We start from the raw sequence: 21752 nt of genomic DNA, 5'->3' as shown, positions 1-21752 counted from the left end.
GATGGTGGAAGAAGAAATGCGGGCAAGGGGGTTAACAAGGAGAGATGCAGAAAATAGGGCAAAATGGAGAAGATTGTCATGGGGACCGCAAGGCTAACCCCCGCTCTAGCAGGGAAAATGGCCTTAAAATGCATGTTGTTGTTGTGTTTTGTTTACTACCATCTCAGGTCACCCCCATCCCAACCCATGATCTTTTCGACACCCGTTAAATCACTCTCACCCCTCTCAAAATTTTGCTGATGTATCCATCTTGTCCACCCCTTGCGTTTTACCCTACTCCACATCGTTACCTGCGTTACCTGCTTGTTTGTCTGTCTCAGTCTACCTTCTCCCTCTGCCCTGCTATTGGCGTTTCCCCTGTCTCCTGCTGTTCCTTTATGTTGTGTCCTGATATGTTCTGTGTCCCAGCTCTTCCATGAGCCTAGACCATTTAAGAAAAAGAAAAGTTTTGTTGTAACTCGTCCACAACTTTTTTAGATATCATACTATATATCGTTTTTGGCCCCATCTCTCAATGATAAAGAATCACGAAAAAAATTATAGTATTTGGACCCGGATCTTCACTAAAATCGAATCAATTCGTCATTGTCACACACCCACCCTGTTCACCAAATTTAATCTGAATCCGTCCATAACTTTTTGAGATATCCTGCGCACAAACAAACAAACAAAAGACAAACAGACAGGGGTGAAAACGTAACCTCCATCCACCTTCGGTGAGCAGACATAAAAAGGAAAGATGCTGACTTAGTGACGATGATAACTCAAATTAGTCTGTTCTTAAAGACCTGCAATTTGGGAAAAGCTTCAATAATATTACAATTACTGTTTATTTGCTACTTTGCTTTATATGTTTCATCCCATAAAATTTTTTTTTTTTTTTTTTTTGTATACAAGATCGAGCCTCGTGAAAGAGCGAACATAAATCACACAGAAAGACAAACCGACACATAAAACATATAACATCGGGAGCGGTAGACAAGATGGGGCGAGAGGGGGAGGAACACAAACACAACATCTGAGAGTAGGGACATCGAGAGATCTGTGGGAGAGAGAGGGCTTTGGGGGTGGGGGGGATTGGGAAGGGGGAGTGGGAGAGGTATAAAACATATGGACACTCCCAGGACTTCCAGGAAAGAAGTTGGAATTTCAAACAAGGTGGATCTGGGGTGAATTAGCGGGGGTAGAAAAGATCAAGGTTTTGGATGGGGGAAGATAAGAGATGGTGGTGAACAGCTGTTTTAAAGACCTGGAGGGAGGAGTGGGATTGAAGGGAGTGAGGGAGTTTGTTCCAGAGGCGGGAGAAAAGAGGAATGAAAGAGTGAAGGTGAGCAGAGAGCCGAGATTTCGGCAGTTTAACCATCAGAGGGTTGCTGGCTGATCTTGCTGGCTGACCTGCAAGAATATTTGGGGGACAGAGCACAGAGAGAGCTGGGGGAGCAAGGCCGGAGAGGAGTCGGTATAAGACAGAAAGACCACCAACCTGCCTGCGGTGAGTGAGTGAAAGGCCCTCGGAGATAGCTTCATCACGGGAGATTCCAATGATTCTGAAAGCTTTGGTTTCAGTTATAAATTCAGTTCAATTTGAATCAGTTATAAAAGAATAATGAGATTAATGCTCAGAGGTTGACCAAACGAGTTAACCATCATTTGCGGTTCAGTGCATGTGGTCCCGGGTCCTGAGCCGGCAGCTCCTGCTGCTTTGCGTCTCCAGGTCTGTTCCAGCGGCCCGTTTCCATGGCCTGGGCACACGAACCACAGCGGTGCTCATGTGCCCTGGCCGAACAAATTAAGCCGTGGGGACTCCGAGCCTGGACACGTCTCACGAGTACATTGTAAATGGAGATTTTACTTTTTAAAATGTAGTGAAATACTGTACTGCATATATGTAAATTTTAAAATAGGCACAATACTGTACAAATGTACCTTGTGAAACCTATCCATGAAAATCATGGGGACAATGGCCCTACAAAGATCAGTATTGTTCATGATGATGATGATGATGAATTTTTGGCACTTATTCCCTAAAAACAAGTGCTAGTGTTGTTGTTGATGATAGGCCATCACAGGTTCAAAGAAACATTGCCTGCATATTTTATTTTTTTCACCCTGTGTTTACATTGCCATCTGATTCATACGACATAGAATGCCAAACATGGATTTTGATTCTCGAAACGTTTCACTTCACAGTTCCATTAAAAAATTGTAATTCTGTTTTACATGACAACACATGTGATTGCCCCTTCACTGCCTCTGAGCAGCTGGTTGCACTCTGCCCGTTTTGATGACAAGGGAAATGTTCAGGCTGTAATGCATTCTTCGCACCACTGGTCTCCCTCCTCTGACTTGCTCGTGTCCCATGACAATTACCAAACATCTTTGGATTTTGGATTCTAAAACTGCTTTGCCTCTGCCCAAGTCCCATGCAGCTGGTGTAGGCCACTATATATATATATATACACAGTGCATTCAGAAAGTATTCAGACCCCTTCACTTTTTTCACATTTTGTTATGTTGCAGCCTCATACTGAAATCGTTTAAATTCATTTTTCCCTCATCAATCTACACTCAATACCCCAAAATGACAAAGTGAAAACAGGATTTTAGAAAGTTTTGCAAATTTATTAAAAAGAAAAAACTGAAATATCACATTGACATAAGTATTCATACCCTTTGCTATGACACTTGAAATTTAGCTCAGGTACCTCCCATTTCTCTTGATCATCTTTGAAATGTTTCTACACCTTGATTGGAGTCCACCTGTGGTAAATTCAATTGATTGGACATGATTTGGAAAGGCACACACCTGTCTATATAAGGTCTCACAGCTGGCAATGCATATCAGAGCAAAAACCAAGCCATGAGGTCGAAGGAACTGCCGGCAGAGCTCAGAGACAGGATTGTGTCGAGGCACAGATCTGGGGAAGTCCAAAAAAAATTCTGCTGTATTGAAGGTTCCCAAGAGCACAGTGGCCTCCATAATTCTTAAATGGAAGAAGTTTGGAACAACCAGGACTCTTCCTAGAGCTGGCCGCCCGGCCAAACTGAGCAATCGGGGGAGAAGGGCCTTGGTACGAGAGGTGACCAATAACCCGATGGTCACTCTGGCTGAGCTCCAGAGATCCTGTGTGGAGATGGGAGAAACTTCCAGAAGGACAACCATCACTGCAACACCTCACCGATCTGGGCTTTCTGGCAGAGTGGCCAGACGGAAGCCAAACAGTTCAATCTTGGTTTCATCAGACCACAGAATCTTGTTTCTCACAGTCAGAGCCCTATAGGTGCTTTTTTGCAAACTCCAAGCGGGCTTTCATGTGTCTTTCACTGAGAGGCTTCCGTCTAAATTTCAAGTGTCATAGCAAAGGGTCTGAATACTTATGTAAATGTGATATTTCAGTTTTTTCTTTTTAATAAATCTGCAAAGCTTTCTAAAATCCTGTTTTCTCTTTGCCATTATGGGGTATTGAGTGCAGATTGATGATGGAAAAAATGAATTTAAACGAATTCAGCATAAGGCTGCAACATAACAAAATGTGAAAAAAGTGAAGGGGTCTGAATACTTTCTGAATGCACTGTATATACAGTGTCCTCCATGAGTATTGGAAAAGTGAAGTCAAATTTGATGTTTTTGTTATATACTCAATAAATTTAGATTTGAGATCAAAATATGAATATGAGGCCAGAGTACAGAAGGTCGGATTTTATTTCTTGGTATTTATATGCATTTATGTGTTACTATTGTAGAACAAGTGCACTTTGTATGTTCAGTCCCACTATTTCAGGTAAGAATAAGTATTGGAGCAAATGAGTGACAGGTGTTTCCTGTTGCATTGATTGTTCATATGGAAAAGAGCTGTGTTTGTCTAGTCTTGGTTTTAGCCTTTGCTTTTTCCTTGGGAGTCTGTCGTTGGAGTCAGTTTGCATAAATCAACAAGAAGACTATATGAAAGAAAAGCAAGCAATTTGGAACCTGAAAAAGCAGAATAATTAAATTAGAACCATAACACAAAAATTGGGATTAACAAATACAACAATTTGGAATATCTTGAAAAAGAAAGAAAGAACCAGTCTACTTAGCAATAGACAACGGTGAGGTCGGGCAAGGAAAACCTGCAGTTGAAAACACCTGCAGATGACAGAGAAATCATCAGAGTTGTGAAGAAAAACCCTTAACCAACTGTCAATAACATCACCAACAACCTCCGCAGTGCAGGGGTGAAAGTATCACAATCTATCGTTCACAGAAGTCTTCAACAGCAGAATTACAAAGGCTACGCAGCAAGATGTAAACCTCTCATCAGCACCAAAAATAGAAAGGCCAGATTACAATTTGCCAAGAACTACAGAGGTGTGCCGGTAGAGTTCTGGAACAAAGTTTTATGCACAGATTACACCAAGATAAACTTTTACCAAAGTGATGGAAATGTGAAAGTGTGGAGAAAAGAAGGAACTGCATTTGATCCAAAACATACTACGTCATCTGTGAAGCATGGTGGAGGTAGTGTCATGGCTTGGACTTGGCATGTCTGCTTGTGGAACTGGTTCATACAGCCTGGCGTTGGCTTAGCGGTTAGGGTGCCGGCTTGGGATCCTAGGATCCTGGGTTCGAATCCCGGTCGATCGCTCAATTAACGCCAGGGGGGTTGACTCAGCCTGTCATCCTTCCGAGGTCGGCAAATTGAGCACCAGCTTGCTGGGATGAATGATCACGGTGTGTACCCCGATTTAGAATAGGTACACCGTATCCCTGCACATCGTAAGAGGCGACTAAGGGTTGGCGTCAGGAAGGGCATCCGGCCATAAAAACATTGCCTCAAACAGGGAACCATGATTGTCATGGGGCCCGCAAGGCTATCCCCGCTCTAGCGGGGAAAAATGGCCTTAAAACGATCATTCATTCATTCATTCATCGTTTGGCATTCACCGTTTTTTTTACCCAAGTCATTCACGAACCGGCTGTCCATGCCTACTATCTATCGCGAGGCTACATGTTGTGGTGCAACTAACTACAACAACAACAACAACATGCATTTTAAAAGGCCATTTTCCCTGCTAGAGTGGGGGTTAGCCTTGCGGTCCCCATGACAATCTTCTCCATTTTGCCCTATTTTCTGCATCTCTCCTTGTTAACCCCCTTGCCCGCATTTCTTCTTCCACCATCTTTAGCCAAGTCTTTCTCGGTCTTCCCCGTCTTCTACTTCCTTCTACATTCATTTCCATCACTCTTCTCAACCAGTCACTTTCATCCTTCCTCAACACATGACCAAACCATCTCAACCTGTTCCTCTTCACAGCATCAATCACAGGCTCTATTCCCATCATCTTTCGCAATTCATCATTTGTCTTCCTCTCTCTCAACGATACTCCGCACATCCGTCGAACCATTCGCATTTCCACCCTTTCCAACCTTCGTTGCTGCTCTACGTTCATTACCCATGTCTCGCTCCCATAAATCATAACACTTCTCACACATGCAGCATACACCTTTCCCTTCAGCTTCAACGACACTCCCCTCATCATCAGCACGCCACTCAATTCCCGAAACTTCTTCCATGCACATCTCACTCGAGCAACCGTTGCCGAGTCTGATCCACCTTCTCCATTCAGCATGTCTCCGAGGTAGCAAAATGTTTTCACACCTTCCAGCTTCACACCGTCTCCAAGATCCAACTCAACATTTCCTCCATCTGCAGCTCCCTCTGTGCACACCTTACATTTGAATGTAGCTGCCACACTGGTTAATGACCCTCTCAGACCACTACATTTTTGATGAACCCACTCAGCGCACATTGTACACTGAATGGAGTTCACTCTGACACCCTTCCTACACACAGCACAGGGCCACTTCCCAGTTCTTTCCACCTCACCACATGCTTTACCACTTGCCATCACCTTCGTCTTTCCGATATTCACCTTCAGACCTTTTGTCTCCATACATTCCTTCCACGTGTTCATCTTTTCCTTCAGTCCATCCATACTTTCCGCAATCAACACCAGATCATCTGCATACAACAACTCCCACGGTAAACCCTCCTTTACGGTCTGAGCCAGCACCTCCATCACAGCTACAAATAGTAGTGGACTTAGTACCGACCCCTGATGCACTCCCACCTTCACCTCAAACTCATTCACCTCAAACACCTTCACCTCAGTCAAAAAATTTAATACAGCACTTACATTATTTGCTAACAGGTATCCCCACCCAGGTCATACGGTCCTCTTCAACGAAAGTATTAAACAAGCCCGGCTACGCCGCTGTTAGACTTTCGGTCTTGTTTTAACCCATCTCCCCCCTCTCTCCCGCCACCCCCAAGGGTGACCAAAAGTGTTAAAACATTTTATTTTATATGCTATGTGAGAGTATCTCCTGGCACTTGCTTGTGCCCCTAGCACCATAAATAGCTCCCTGTGGAGTGTTCTGCCTTTCAGCGTGATGTTTTCTTAAATAGACGAAAAAGGTTTCGCAATCTTCCACCCAATGCTGTAATACGAAACACAAGTTTAACGACGTTGAAAGCCTTTTCCTCTTTCATGGCATTTGGATGATGGGTTGGTTGAAATATGTGATCTGCAATCTGTCTTAAAATATCATCCTGAGGGAGATCTTCGTAACAGCTTATATGGTACAACCGCACTTAACACGGGGTGGGAGGGTGTATTTACAGCCCCATGGGCCGCAGTGCTACAAAAAATCTCACACATTACGTAGCAAGTATCATATGCACAGTGAAACGATGTGTATTCATTTAGTAACACTTCCTTTACTGTACGTTGTCTTTTTTTTAAACTACATCAGTATATTGTGTCTAAATAATGTACATCAGCATCTAGATGAAAGTCATTACAAAGATGGCATGGTCACTGAGGAGGAGACCACATCAAATAATGAAATTCCATTCAGTAGAATTGTGTGATTTCCACCTCAGAACTTTGAAGATGTGCTCCTTTTCCTCAGGCGATTAGCTGTCATTAAAAAAAATAATCTATAATTCATATAATACAGTCATTTTATTCGCCTTTTCTCACTGAACAAGAATCTGGGAATTTTGCTTAAATTCCGTCTTTCAATCAAATTATGGAATAAAAAAATTCTCAGATCCGGATCTTCATCACAATCTAATCATTTCGTCCTTGTCACATACCCAACCTACAAACCAACCTGTCCGTCAAGTCTAACCTGTCCACCAAATTTCGTCCGAATCCGTCCACAACTTTTTGAGATATGCTGTTGACAAACAGACTGGGGCGAAAACATAACCTGCATCCACCTTTGGTGGCGGAGGTAAAGAACAGTAGAAGGAGGAGGAGGAGGAGGAGGGTTGGGGGAGGAGGGCACTGACTGGGTAATGGATAAAATGTCCACAACATAGAAAACTAGAGCTTCCAGGGAAGCAGAACTCAACTGAACTGACTGGACAACTTTAAAGTAGGTCAGTTGTCTGTACTAGATTTGACTTAAATGAAAAGCCAACAACCTTGTGCAATAATTTTAAGGTCCTTGTATTCTTATACTTGTATATGCCGGCCTATGGCGGCCATTTTGTGACAGATCGGGTTGACATGCGATAGCAACCTACCTTGTGTGGTAAGAGTCTCACACACCAAGTTTGATCAAAATCCATAAATATTTGTGGACGTTAGAGTCTTAACGTCGTTTCGGAGCTGAAAACAATATGGCGGCCATTTTGTGACGGATCGGGTTGGAATGCAATAACAACCTACCTTGTGTGGTAAGGGTTAAACATTCTAAGTTTGATCAAAATCTGTTAATATTTGTGGACGCGAGAGTGTTAACGTCGTTTTCATGATCAAAAACAAAATGGTCGCATAAGTCCGCCATTTTTCAAAGGATCGGGCTGAATTGTAATACCAACCTGGTCCTCGGGGTAAGGATGCTGCACGTCAAGTTTGATCAGAATCGGTTGATATTTGTGGACGCTGGAGTGTTAACGTCGAAAAGTTAACGGACGACGGACGCCGGAGGGTTCAGTATGTGATGAACTCAACTGGACGGTAGTCCAGTTGAGTTAAAAATAGAGGGAGACATTGAGAAATAATGGATGTGAGGAAGAATGGGGGCTAGGAGAGAACACAGCAGGTGAATGAACAACATGGACAGAGCCATACACTCTCAATCAAAGAAGGGGGAAAAACTGGAAACTTGGAAAGAGGTGGGCTTGGGGAGGGTTAATGGGTGTAGAGAAGATCATGGTTGTGGATAGGGGATGACCTGAAATGGTGGTGAACAGCTGTTTTGAAACCCTGGAGGGAACAATGAGATTGACGAGACTGAAGCAGTTGGTTCCACAGGAGTGGAGGTGAGCAGGAATGAGTGGAGGTGAGCAGTGATTCCAGTTTTTTGGGGTTTCACCAGAATGGGGTTATTAGCAGACGGTGCCCTTCAGAATCGTTGGGAAGTGGGCATTGGGGGGCAGAGCACGAAAAGCGCAGAGGTTACAAGGCCAGAAAGGAGGTGTTGGAAGACAGAGAGACCAGTGACCTGTCTGCAGTGTGAAAGTGAAGGCCCAGAGACTCACCTTCGTCGCATGAGAAACCAATGATGCTGAAAGCCTTGGTTTCCATGGCATCAAGCTGAGCAAGGTGTGGGGCAGAGGTGCCAGCACAGAGGGGGTAGCAGGCCTGCATCAAGCTGCAAATGAAGGCCTTGCAGGTGGATAGTTCAGCTGTGCCAAGGAAAGATTTTGCGCGATGGAGGATGCCCAGTTGGCTACCGGCTCTATCGGAAGGAAATATGGGTTCGTTGTGTTTGTTGTCTTGAGAGCAGTTGGGCCACAGCGCGTTTATCCCTCTAGCACTTGGCCATATTCATATACCGTCTAATGTCATTTCTTGTACACATTTCTGATCATGATAGCTTTGCTAACATTCCCCCTGTTTCTTCACTCCACAGGCGTACGCGCTTCAGCACAGCACGGATGACCGTGCAGTGTATGGTGCCGCCATGGGCTGGGAGCTCTTGCCTTCGACCTTTGTCGCCCTCTACTCGATTTTGGCGTTGTGCTTGGTCGCTGGATGGCAGGTGCAGCGTGCCGGACAGCTGCTGGCTATCCTACTCCCTCCGGTCACTCTGCTCACCTCGGGGAACATGGACTACTGGCACGGTCGGCGCAAGTTTGAATTTTGGGGCCAGCTGAGACTCGCTGGCTTTGACGTCGGCATTCTGGGTGCCATGCTCGTGCTTGCCTCGGAAGGATGAAGCTGGTGCTACTTGCTGAAAACATTACCTGCGATGATTTGGTGCCATCATTTTACCACTGAATTCAATGACCAATGTAGGAATGAAACTCGCATCGTCAATTCACAACTGTTCCCATGATTTTGAACATCATTAATTGTAGTTGGAGGATACAATTGGTGCTGTGTCGGGAATATGATATAATATATAACTTTCTCCTCTTGTCAGCTTTTCTTAAAATGCATTATTTATTTATTTATTTAATTAATTCCAGTCGAGCCTGTGTCAGTAGTCCACCAGAAATGGCTTTTGGAAGACGTGCATGCTTGAGAGAGATTGTGTTGTAGGACGATGCGCTCACTCCGAAATGAGATTGTCGTGATTGCCAAAAAGACTTGTTATGGTTTCGCTCCTGCGAAATTCCAATACGATGAAACAGACAGGTATGCCACCTTGTTAATGAGCATCCGCGTGCTTATACACGGTTTGATTGTTGTTTTTATGCAGAGAAGGGAGAAGACGGTTGTGGGAAGTGGGAAGGACAAACTAGAGATGCTCCTTAAATTTGTACGTCATGTATATGTATGAAGCTCGTCGTAAATCTTTGGCCTACCCAACAGATTGTCTCGCCTTGTATTATTTCTGGTGCCTTTTCCAATTGCTTGTCCAAATGAGAAATTCCCCATTTAAATGCAAATGCTTTGAACGTCTCATCAAGGCCGATGTTTTTGAACTTGTATCGCACTATTTGTGATACCTTGTGTTGCACAATCTTCTTCTTCCTTGAGCAATATCATTGGAACTTGTCAGTTAATCATGTGCATTACCTCATAACAGTCATTTTACCCAGATCGCATTGAAGCTTGTTATGGGTAACGTTGTTACCATATTGAAGCTTGTTATTTGTGGCATTGTTACCATATTGAAGCTTGTTATTTGTGGCATTGTTACCATATTGAAGCTTGTTATTTGTGGCATTGTTACCATATGGAAGCTTGTTATTTGTGGCATTGTTACCATATGGAAGCTTGTTATTTGTGGCATTGTTACCATATTGAAGCTTGTTATTTGTGACATTGTTACCATATTGAAGCTTGTTATTTGTGGCATTGTTACCATATTGAAGCTTGTTATTTGTGGCATTGTTACCATATTGAAGCTTGTTATTTGTGGCATTGTTACCATATTGAAGCTTGTTATTTGTGGCATTGTTACCATATTGAAGCTTGTTATTTGTGGCATTGTTACCATATTGAAGCTCATTATTTGTGGCATCGTTTCCATATTGAAGCTTGTTATTTGTGACGTTACCATATTGAAGCTTGTTATTTGTGGCATTGTTACCATATTCAAGCTTGTTATTTGTCGCATTGTTACCATGTTGAAGCTTGTTATTTGTGACATTGTTACCATATTGAAGCTTGTTATTTGTGGCATTGTTACCATATTGAAGCTTGTTATTTGTGACATTGTTACCATATTGAAGCTTGTTATTTGTGGCATTGTTACCATATTGAAGCTTGTTATTTGTGACTTTGTTACCATATGGAAGCTTGTTATTTTTGGCATTGTTACCATATTGAAGCTTGTTATTTGTGACATTGTTACCATATTGAAGCTTGTTATTTGTGACTTTGTTACCATATGGAAGCTTGTTATTTTTGGCATTGTTACCATATTGAAGCTTGTTATTTGTGACATTGTTACCATATTGAAGCTTGTTATTTGTGGCATTGTTACCATATTGAAGCTTGTTATTTGTGGCATTGTTACCATATTGAAGCTTGTTATTTGTGACATTGTTACCATATTGAAGCTTGTTATTTGTGGCATTGTTACCATATTGAAGCTTGTTATTTGTGACTTTGTTACCATATGGAAGCTTGTTATTTTTGGCATTGTTACCATATTGAAGCTTGTTATTTGTGGCATTGTTACCATATTGAAGCTTGTTATTTGTGACATTGTTACCATATTGAAGCTTGTTATTTGTGACATTGTGACCATATTGAAGATTGTTATTTGTGACGTTACCATATTGAAGCTTGTTATTTGTGGCATTGTTACCATATTGAAGCTCGGTATTTGTGGCATTGTTACCATATTGAAGCTTGTTATTTGTGACATTGTGACCATATTGAAGATTGTTATTTGTGACGTTACCATATTGAAGCTTGTTATTTGTGGCATTGTTCCCATATTGAAGCTTGTTATTTGTGACTTTGTTCCCATATTGAAGATTGTTATTTGTGACTTTGTTACCATATGGAAGCTTGTTATTTTTGGCATTGTTACCATATTGAAGCTTGTTATTTGTGGCATTGTTACCATATTGAAGCGTGTTATTTGTGACATTGTGACCATATTGAAGATTGTTATTTGTGACTTTGTTACCATATGGAAGCTTGTTATTTTTGGCATTGTTACCAAATTGAAGCTTGTTATTTGTGGCATTGTTACCATATTGAAGCTTGTTATTTGTGACTTTGTTACCATATGGAAGCTTGTTATTTTTGGCATTGTTACCATATTGAAGCTTGTTATTTGTGGCATTGTTACCATATTGAAGCGTGTTATTTGTGACATTGTGACCATATTGAAGATTGTTATTTGTGACGTTACCATATTGAAGCTTGTTATTTGTGACATTGTGACCATATTGAAGCTTGTTATTTGTGGCATTGTTACCATATTGAAGCTCATTATTTGTGGCATCGTTTCCATATTGAAGCTTGTTATTTGTGACATTGTTACCATATTGAAGCTTGTTATTTATGACGTTACCATATTGAAGCTTGTTATTTGTGGCATTGTTACCATATTGAAGCTTGTTATTTGTGACTTTGTTACCATATGGAAGCTTGTTATTTTTGGCATTGTTACCATATTGAAGCTTGTTATTTGTGACTTTGTTACCATATGGAAGCTTGTTATTTTTGGCATTGTTACCATATTGAAGCTTGTTATTTGTGGCATTGTTACCATATTGAAGCGTGTTATTTGTGACATTGTGACCATATTGAAGATTGTTATTTGTGACGTTACCATATTGAAGCTTGTTATTTGTGACATTGTGACCATATTGAAGCTTGTTATTTGTGACATTGTTACCATATTGAAGCTTGTTATTTGTGGCATTGTTACCATATTGAAGCTCATTATTTGTGGCATCGTTTCCATATTGAAGCTTGTTATTTGTGACATTGTTACCATATTGAAGCTTGTTATTTATGACGTTACCATATTGAAGCTTGTTATTTGTGGCATTGTTACCATATTCAAGCTTGTTATTTGTCGCATTGTTACCATGTTGAAGCTTGTTATTTGTGACATTGTGACCACGAGCAACGGTACCCGCCCTATGGGCGGGGCTTAAATTTGGAGGTGCGATTTATATAAACATCCGTTAAATATCACATGCAAATCATCAAAATCTAAACAGTATTTTTAGAATTTCAATTTTAAAAAAACCACATCACTGTTCATATCGGCAAATATTATTCCATCGTGTTTCAAATCGTGACATCAACTGTACGCTTTTCTTTAGGTAAAAAAAATGGAATGATTTTGTACCTCTTCTTCAGCTTAGAACTTCAGGATAGACGACATTGCTGATAAAAGTTCCTTTTCTCTCTTTGAAGTTCTTGGCAAACATTTTTATATTGTCACTGCTGCCAACGCGACACCATGGCATTATTCATTCATTCATTCATTTCATGATCATTAAACATTATTCTTACGCTGTCATATATTCTTATTCTTACGCATTATTCTTACTGATATTTTACCTTTTCATTTGGGCCTCCCAATTGAAGCCCCGCCCTTAGGGCGGGTACCGTTGCTAGTATAATGCAATTTATAGTTTGTATTGATGTTAATAACAGAATGTATAGCTTATATTGTTCTATATAACACAATTTATAGTTTGTATTGATATAAATAACACAATGTATAGCTTATATTGTTCTATATAACACAATTTATAGTTTGTATTGATATTAATAACACAATGTATAGCTTATATTGTTCTATATAACACAATTTATAGGTTGTATTGATATTAATAACACAATGTATAGCGTATATTGTTCTATATAACACAATTTATAGTTTGTATTGATATTAATAACACAATGTATAGCTTATATTGTTCTATATAACACAATTTATAGTTTGTATTGATGTTAATAACACAATGTATAGCTTATATTGTTCTATATAACACAATTTATAGTTTGTATTGATGTTAATAACACAATGTATAGCTTATATTGTTCTATATAACACAATTTATAGTTTGTATTGATATTAATAACACAATGTATAGCTTATATTGTTCTATATAATACAATTTATAGTTTGTATTGATATTAATAACACAATGTTCTATACGACATTGCTGAGATGTCGTTCTATACGAAATATCATTCGTTACATTACGTTCGTTACGAGAAATATCGTTCTATACGGTTGAGATATCGTGAAAATTGTATTTTTCTGTAATGGCACTAATTTGCATAAATTTGCATTAAAATGATACGTGGGACACTTTTTGAATTTTTTAACATCGCTGATCGTTTTCTACGCATTTTTTCTGATATAGAGACATTCAGGAGTTGATTTCAGAGGGGTGCACAGACCACCCTTCTACCCACTAGACTACATCGAATATATATTGGAGAGCCCATTGCCCAAATTTGAAAAAAAAACACCTTTAGAGGCCATTTTTCCCCGCAAGCGGGGGTTGGCCTTTTTCGGGAACTGTGGTTGTTGTTGTTTTTCGGTCCCCTTTTTGAAGCAATGTTTTACGGCCGGATGCCCTTCCTGACGCCAACCCTTTTTGCCGCCTTTAACGACAAGCAGGGAATTACCAGTGAACTGGTACTCAATTTGCCGACCTCGGAAGGATGACAGGCTGAGTCAACCCCCCTGGCGTTAATTCAGCGATTGACCGGGATTCGAACCCAGGATCCTAGGATCCTAAGCCGGCACCCTAGCCGCTAGCCCAACACCAGGGCTCCCCAAATTTGAAACACGATGGAATAATATTTACCGATACTAGCAACAGTACCCGCCCTACCGGCGGGGCTTCAATTGGGAAGTCCAAATGAAAAGGTAAAATATCAGAAATTGAAGGCTTTTTTATTTTAAACGATTCATATAAACATCCGTTGAATCATATCACACGCAAGTTATCAAAATCTAAACAGTACATGGCTAAACAGTACTTGGACGATCACGTACCGCGTACGTCTCGCGTCTCGCTCGCTCTCATGTTGTCCCGATAATGATCCTTCCGCAAGTTCACCGACGGAAACCTTGTTACGACTTTTACTTCCTCGAGACAGTCAAGTTCGCTCATCTTTTCGGTACACCGGCATGAGCCGAGAACGGCCTGTGCAGGGGCTGATCCGAGGATCTCATCAAACCGTCCGATCGGTAGTAGCGACGGGCGGTGTGTACAAAGGGCAGGGACTTAATCAACGCGAGCTGATGACTCGCACTTACTGGGAATTCCTCGTTCGTGGGACACTGTCTCAAGCCCCAGTCCCCATCATGGATGGGGCTCAGCGGTTTACCCGAGCCTGACGGTGAAGGGCAAGGTACACGCTGGCCCATCCAGTGTAGCGCGCGTGCGGCCCCAGACATCGAAGGGCATTAAACGTTCATTAAACATTAAACGTTTATTAAACATAAAACGTTCATTAAAGGATTACAAAACTAAAAACATTACGAAATTACGTTCACACCGTCACGTCAAACACTACCGTGAACACATACATCGTCACAACATCGTAACAATGAGAACATCGTCACAATGAACGTTATGCGAACGCGAATGTTATGCGGGAGTCCAAACCTGAGAATGCTGGAGACCAAAGCTGAAATTGGGAAAACTAAATAGCCTATTTTACTCCTGGGGATCCCAGGATTACCCACCCAAAATATCGTTGCGATCGGTTCAGCAGTTTTTACGGTACCTTCGAACGGACAGACGGACGGACATTTGGTGAATTATAGTAAGATATTGAAGTTTATAAGCCCGGTCCCTGCAACAGCAGGAGATGGGGTTTTGTTATCACTTGTGTGTGTGTGTCTGTCCGTGTCTGTCTGGGCTGTAACTTTTTTACCATTTGAGTTTTGTCATCAAATTTTCACCAAATATTTATTATGATAATATGGAGAAGGCAAATTAATAACTTTATCAAAAGGTGAAAAGGTTAAAGGCCAGTGTCACCTAAAATCATCAATTTTCATCCAATTGAACTGAAATTTCAATTTACCATTTGAGTTTTGTATCAAATTTTCAACAAAGCTTTATATGGGAGAGAATATGGAGAAGAATTATGAGAACATGGAGAAGAATTATGAGAATATGGAGAAGGCAAATTAATAATTTGGTCAATGGTCAGCATCACATCCATCACCAATTTTCACCTGATTGACCTGAAATTTTAGGAATTTGCATATTGAGTCACACAATTGGTTCACTAATCAAAAGGTAGACGCTGATTATTGTTTTACATCTGAAGCTCAAATGTCATGGCTACATAAAATCTTCAATTTTAACATTGTACTTAAAAAAAAACTCTTTTCGTTATTTTGAGCATATGGAAGAAGAAGAAGACGTCTGAATATAAACGGATGCAGATGCATTTTCAGATGCTTTCTAGTTTGTATTGAATTATATCAAATAGTAGCACGATGTAGACGAAGCAGATGCATTAATTTGTTGTGTTCGTGAAAAGGATTAGTGTTTGATCAAGTGTGGTGAATACACTTTTTAAAATATTCATTTTCAAAGTAACCCCAGTTAGAATAGATATAACTTTGAACACCAGAAAAAAACCTTTAAAACATTAACTAATCCAGGTTTAAATAGTGCAAAGTAAAGGTAATTCTTGGGGAAAATGCCAGGGGCATAGAAACGGCCCCTTTGTATGGTACTAGCAGGAGTACCCGGCGTTGCCGGGCAGGGGGAGGGGGTGGAGGGAGGAAGGGAGTGGGGGGAGTAGAAGGGGGAGGGATGCGAGAGGTGAGGGGAGAGGGAGGGGAAAGATATACTACATATATATCTTTTGGGGGGTGGGGGGCTTTGACAGGCCCCTCCATTTTGGGGGAGGGGGGGATGAGAGATGAGAAGGGGAAAACATGTACCTGTGCAAAGAGTGCTTTAACCTCAGTGTTGTCCAGGTAAAAAAGGAAATTGTAATACCCTCTGCCACCATCACCAGGTGGCGCTACACGGTACACATTTACATAGAGAATGTACGCCCCTCTCCTGGTCCCCCACACCCCCGCATAAGGTTGTGGCCACATAGCCTATGTTACCCCCCAGGCAAATTTGTATTTGTACCCCCAAATAAGTACATCAGTGTTTATTGCTGAAGTACCCGGCGTTGCTCAAGAGAAAAAGAAACATTAACATATTTGAAATGAGAGAAAATATAATGTGAAAGCAATTACATCCAAATCAGAATCCATCACAAATGTCAAATTATCATTTTACCTTTTTGTTGAATATATGCTGCTGAATGGGGAAAGGGGATTGGGAACTGAGTACCCTCGTCTCTCTATACAAGGGGAAAGGTGACCCTCTGGACTGTGGCTCGTATCGAGCGATAAAGTTATTGGAGCATGGAATGAAGGTATTGGAAAGGGTGTTGGAGAGGAGGATAAGGAAGAAGGTGAAGATTGACGAAATGCATTTTGGATTTATGCCAGGAAGAGGAACGACAGAAGTGCTTTTTATTGTAAGGCAGTTGCAGGAAAAGTACATGGAGAAGAGGAAGAAGTTGTTTCTTGGGTTTGTTAATCTGGAGAAAGCATTCGATAGGGTTCCCCGCGAAGTATTGACATGGGCATTGAGGAAGTTAGGAGTGGAGGAATGGTTGATCAGAGTCGTGATGGCAATATACGAGAGAGCGCGCACAGCTGTAAGGACGAAGGACTGGAACAGTGGTGAGTTTGAGGTGTAGGTGGGAGTGCATCAGGGGTCGGTACTAAGTCCACTACTATTTGTAGCTGTGATGGAGGTGCTGGCTCAGAACGTAAAGGAGGGTTTACTGTGGGAGTTGTTGTATGCAGATGATCTGGTGTTTATTTGGGAGAGTATGGATGGACTGAAGGAAAAGATGAATGTATGGAGACAAAAGGTCTGAAGGTGAATATCGGAAAGACGAAGGTGATGGCAAGTGGTACATTACATGGTATTTTGGTACATAACATGGTATTTTGGTAAATAACACATGGTATTTTGGTACATAAAGCATGGTATTTTGGTACATAACACATGGTATTTTGGTACATAACACATGGTATTTTGGTATATAACACATGGTATTTTGGTACATAACACATGGTATTTTGGTACATAACATGGTATTTTGGTACATAACATGGTATTTTGGTACATAACATGGTATTTTGGTACATAACATGGTATTTTGGTGCATAACATGGTATTTTGGTACATAACATGCTATTTTGGTACATAACATGGTATTTTGGTACATAACATGGTATTTTGGCATATATCACATGGTATTTTGGGACATAACATGGTATTTTGGGACATAACACAGTATTTTGGTAAATAACACATGGTATTTTGGTACATAACACAAGGTATTTTGGTACATAAAACATGGTATTTTGGTACATAACACATGGTATTTTGGTACATAACATGGTATTTTGGTAAATAACACATGGTATTTTGGAACATAAAACATGGTATTTTGGTACATAACACATGGTATTTTGGTACATAACATGGTATTTTGTTACATAACATGGTATTTTGGTACATAACATGGTATTTTGGGACATAACATGGTATTTTGGTACATAACATGGTATTTTGGTACATAACACATGGTATTTTGGTACATAACATGGTATTTTGGTACATATCATGGTATTTTGGTACATAACATGGTATTTTGGTACAGAACATGGTATTTTGGTACATAACATGGTATTTTGGTACATAACATGGTAATTTGGTACATAACATGGTATTTTGGTACATAACATGGTATTTTGGTACATAACATGGTATTTTGGTACATAACATGGTTTTTTGGGAAATAACATGGTATTTTGGTACATAACATGGTATTTTGGTATATAACATGGTATTTTGGTATATAACACATGGTATTTTGGTACATAACACATGGTATTTTGGTACATAACATGGTATTCTGGTACATAACACATGGTATTTTGGTACATAACATGGTATTTTGGTACATAACACATGGTATTTTGGTACATAACATGGTATTTTGGTACATAACATGGTATTTTGGTACATAACACATGGTATTTTGGTACATAACATGGTATTTTGGTACATAAACTGGTATTTTGGTACATAACATGGTATTTTAGTACATAACATGGTATTTTGGTACATAACATGGTATTTTGGTACATAACATGGTATTTTGGTACATAACATGGTATTTTGGTACATAACATGGTATTTTGGTAAATAACACATGGTATTTTGGTACATAACATGGTATTTTGGTGCATAACATGGTATTTTGGTACATAACATGGTATTTTGGTACATAACATGGTATTTTAGTATATAACACATGGTATTTTGGTACATAACACATGGTATTTTGGTACATAACATGGTATTTTGGTACATAACATGGTATTTTGGTACATAACACATGGTATTTTGGTACATAACATGGTATTTTGCTACATACCATGGTATTTTGGTACATAACATGGTATTTTGGTACATAACATGGTATTTTGGTACATAACATGGTATTTTGGTACATAACATGGTATTTTGGTAAATAACACATGGTATTTTGGTATATAACATGGTATTTTGGTATATAACACATTCGTATTTTCGTATATAACTGGGTGTGCAGGGATTTGGAATTTGTTCAGAGTTCCGGTGACAGCTCACCTATTCTTCACAAAGGGCATTGTGGGATATTTATCATCCATCCACTATCAGTGCAGACAGGTCGTCCAGACACACACATTGATGCCTTGGCCTACCTGGAAACACCAGGATTATAGTTTATGGCTGGGCCCAGATTTACCCAGACTGGAAACACTAGGATTATAGTTTATGGCTGGGCCCAGACTCCGCCTGCCTAGAAACACCAGGATTATAGTTTATGGCTGGGCCCAGACTCGGCCTGCCTGGAAACACCAGGATTATAGTTTATGGCTGGGCCCAGATTTGGCCTGCCTGGAAACACCCGGATTATAGTTTATGGCTGGGCCCAGGTTCGGCCTGCCTGGAAACACCCGGATTATAGTTTATGGCTGGGCCCAGATTCCGCCTGCCTGGAAACACCTGGATTATAGTTCATGGCTGGGCCCAGGTTCGGCCTGCCTGGAAACACCAGGATTATAGTTTATGGCTGGGCCCAGAATCCGCCTGCCTGGAAACACCCCCGGATTATCGTTTATGGCTGGGCCCAGATTCCGCCTGCCTGGAAACACCCGGATTATCGTTTATGGCTGGGCCCAGATTCCGCCTGCCTGGAAACACCCGGATTATAGTTTATGGCTGGGCCCAGGTTCGGTCTGCCTAGAAACACCAGGTTCATAGTTTACTAGCTGAAACCCGTGGAACATCCACGGAAGGGAGGATGTGGTGTATGGATAGAGTGTACCATTATTATGGATGGCATAGGGGATTTGCTTGTCCGAGTAAGAGTTAGGAAGAAAGATGAGAATGAAGAGTGCGTATATGAACAACGTATTTATTGCAATCTACTTAAATGACAACGCTACGATATACTTTTGAAAAATGAATGGATTCGTAATAGGAATCGGCAGAGCACCACTCTGGGATTGTCCACTCAGTGGACGGCTTGCTGTCACCTTCGACTGTCCAATCAGCGGACGGCTTGCTTCGCCTTCACCCAGCAGACGCCAATACGATGGCGTCGTAAGATGGCGTCGTATCGGCAGTTAATCGGATGCTTTTGGACCCCAACGTCGGCTAATTCAGATTTTTCGAGTATGTCTGTACGTGATAAACAAAGAGTGCGGTTCGTAGATCCTAAATCCATTAGTGCCGTGGGCATCGGGTCACTGGGTGCGGCGTAAAGGGATAACAAAGTCGAGTCCTTACGCTATTATTACATAGATGGCTGGGCCCAGACTCGGCCTGCCTGGAAACACCAGGATTATAGTTTATGGCTGGGCCGAGATTCGGCCTGCCTGGAAACACCAGGATTATAGTTTATGGCTGGGCCGAGATTCGGCCTGCCTGGAAACACCAGGATTATAGTTTATGGCTGGGCCCAGATTTGGCCTGCCTGGAAACACCCGGATTATAGTTTATGGCTGGGCCCAGGTTCGGCCTGCCTGGAAACACCCGGATTATAGTTTATGGCTGAGCCCAGACTCGGCCTGCCTGGAAACACCAGGATTATAGTTTATGGCTGGGCCCAGATTCCGCCTGCCTGGAAACACCAGGATTATAGTTTATGGCTGGGCCGAGATTCGGCCTGCCTGGAAACACCAGGATTATAGTTTATGGCTGGGCCCAGATTTACCCAGACTGGAAACACCAGGATTATAGTTTATGGCTGGGCCCAGACTCCGCCTGCCTAGAAACACCAGGATTATAGTTTATGGCTGGGCCCAGGTTCGGCCGGCCTGGAAACACCAGGATTCTAGTTTATGGCTGGGCCCAGGTTCGGCCGGCCTGGAAACACCAGGATTATAGTTTATGGCTGGGCCCAGACTCCGCCTGCCTAGAAACACCAGGATTATAGTTTATGGCTGGGCCCAGGTTCGGCCGGCCTGGAAACACCAGGATTCTAGTTTATGGCTGGGCCCAGGTTCGGCCGGCCTGGAAACACCAGGATTATAGTTTATGGCTGGGCCCAGGTTCGGCCTGCCTGGAAACACCAGGATTATAGTTTATGGCTGGGCCCAGGCTCGGCCTGCCTGGAAACACCAGGATTATAGATTATGTCTGGGCCCAGGTTCGGCCTGCCTGGAAACACCAGGATTATAGTTTATGGCTGGGCCCAGGTTCGGCCTGCCTGGAAACACCAGGATTATAGTTTATGGCTGGGCCCAGGCTCGGCCTGCCTGGAAACACCAGGATTATAGTTTATGGCTGGGCCCAGGTTCGGCCGGCCTGGAAACACCAGGATTATAGTTTATGGCTGGGCCCAGGTTCGGCCTGCCTGGAAACACCAGGATTATAGTTTATGGCTGGGCCCAGGCTCGGCCTGCCTGGAAACACCAGGATTATAGATTATGTCTGGGCCCAGGTTCGGCTTGCCTGGAAACACCAGGATTATAGTTTATGCCTGGGCCCAGATTTACCCAGACTGGAAACACCAGGATTATAGTTTATGGCTGGGCCCAGATTCGGCCTGCCTGGAAACACCAGGATTATAGTTTATGGCTGGGCCCAAACTCAGCCTGCACATCCTCTAGATTTATTGACAAACATGATTCCTTTAAAAACCGCTAACATTGCAGGTTCAGTCAATGTTCATTGTAAACCTTCCCATTTGATCTTGACTTGTGCCGG

At 41.7% G+C, this 21752-nt stretch overlaps 1 protein-coding gene across 3 annotated transcripts in view; it reads left to right on the top strand.

Moving 5' to 3' along the window:
• TMEM101 (transmembrane protein 101) overlaps nt 1-9492 on the top strand; it is a 28240-nt gene extending 18748 nt beyond the window's left edge. For all 3 annotated transcript variants that reach the window (XM_068123724.2, XM_068123722.2, XM_068123723.2), the window contains exon 4: nt 8912-9492. In XM_068123724.2, coding sequence (XP_067979825.1) covers nt 8912-9217 — 306 coding nt within the window. In that variant the 3' untranslated portion in view covers nt 9218-9492. The remainder of the gene's footprint in view (nt 1-8911) is intronic.
• The last annotated feature ends 12260 nt before the right edge of the window (nt 9493-21752 follow it).

The sequence above is a fragment of the Myxine glutinosa genome, chromosome 7 (assembly GCF_964187855.1).
Source record: "Myxine glutinosa chromosome 7, kmMyxGlut1.1, whole genome shotgun sequence".
NCBI classification, from domain to species: Eukaryota; Metazoa; Chordata; class Myxini; order Myxiniformes; family Myxinidae; genus Myxine; species Myxine glutinosa.
Note: the sequence above shows the minus strand (reverse complement) of the source record. Positions and strands in the feature narration are given on the sequence as shown.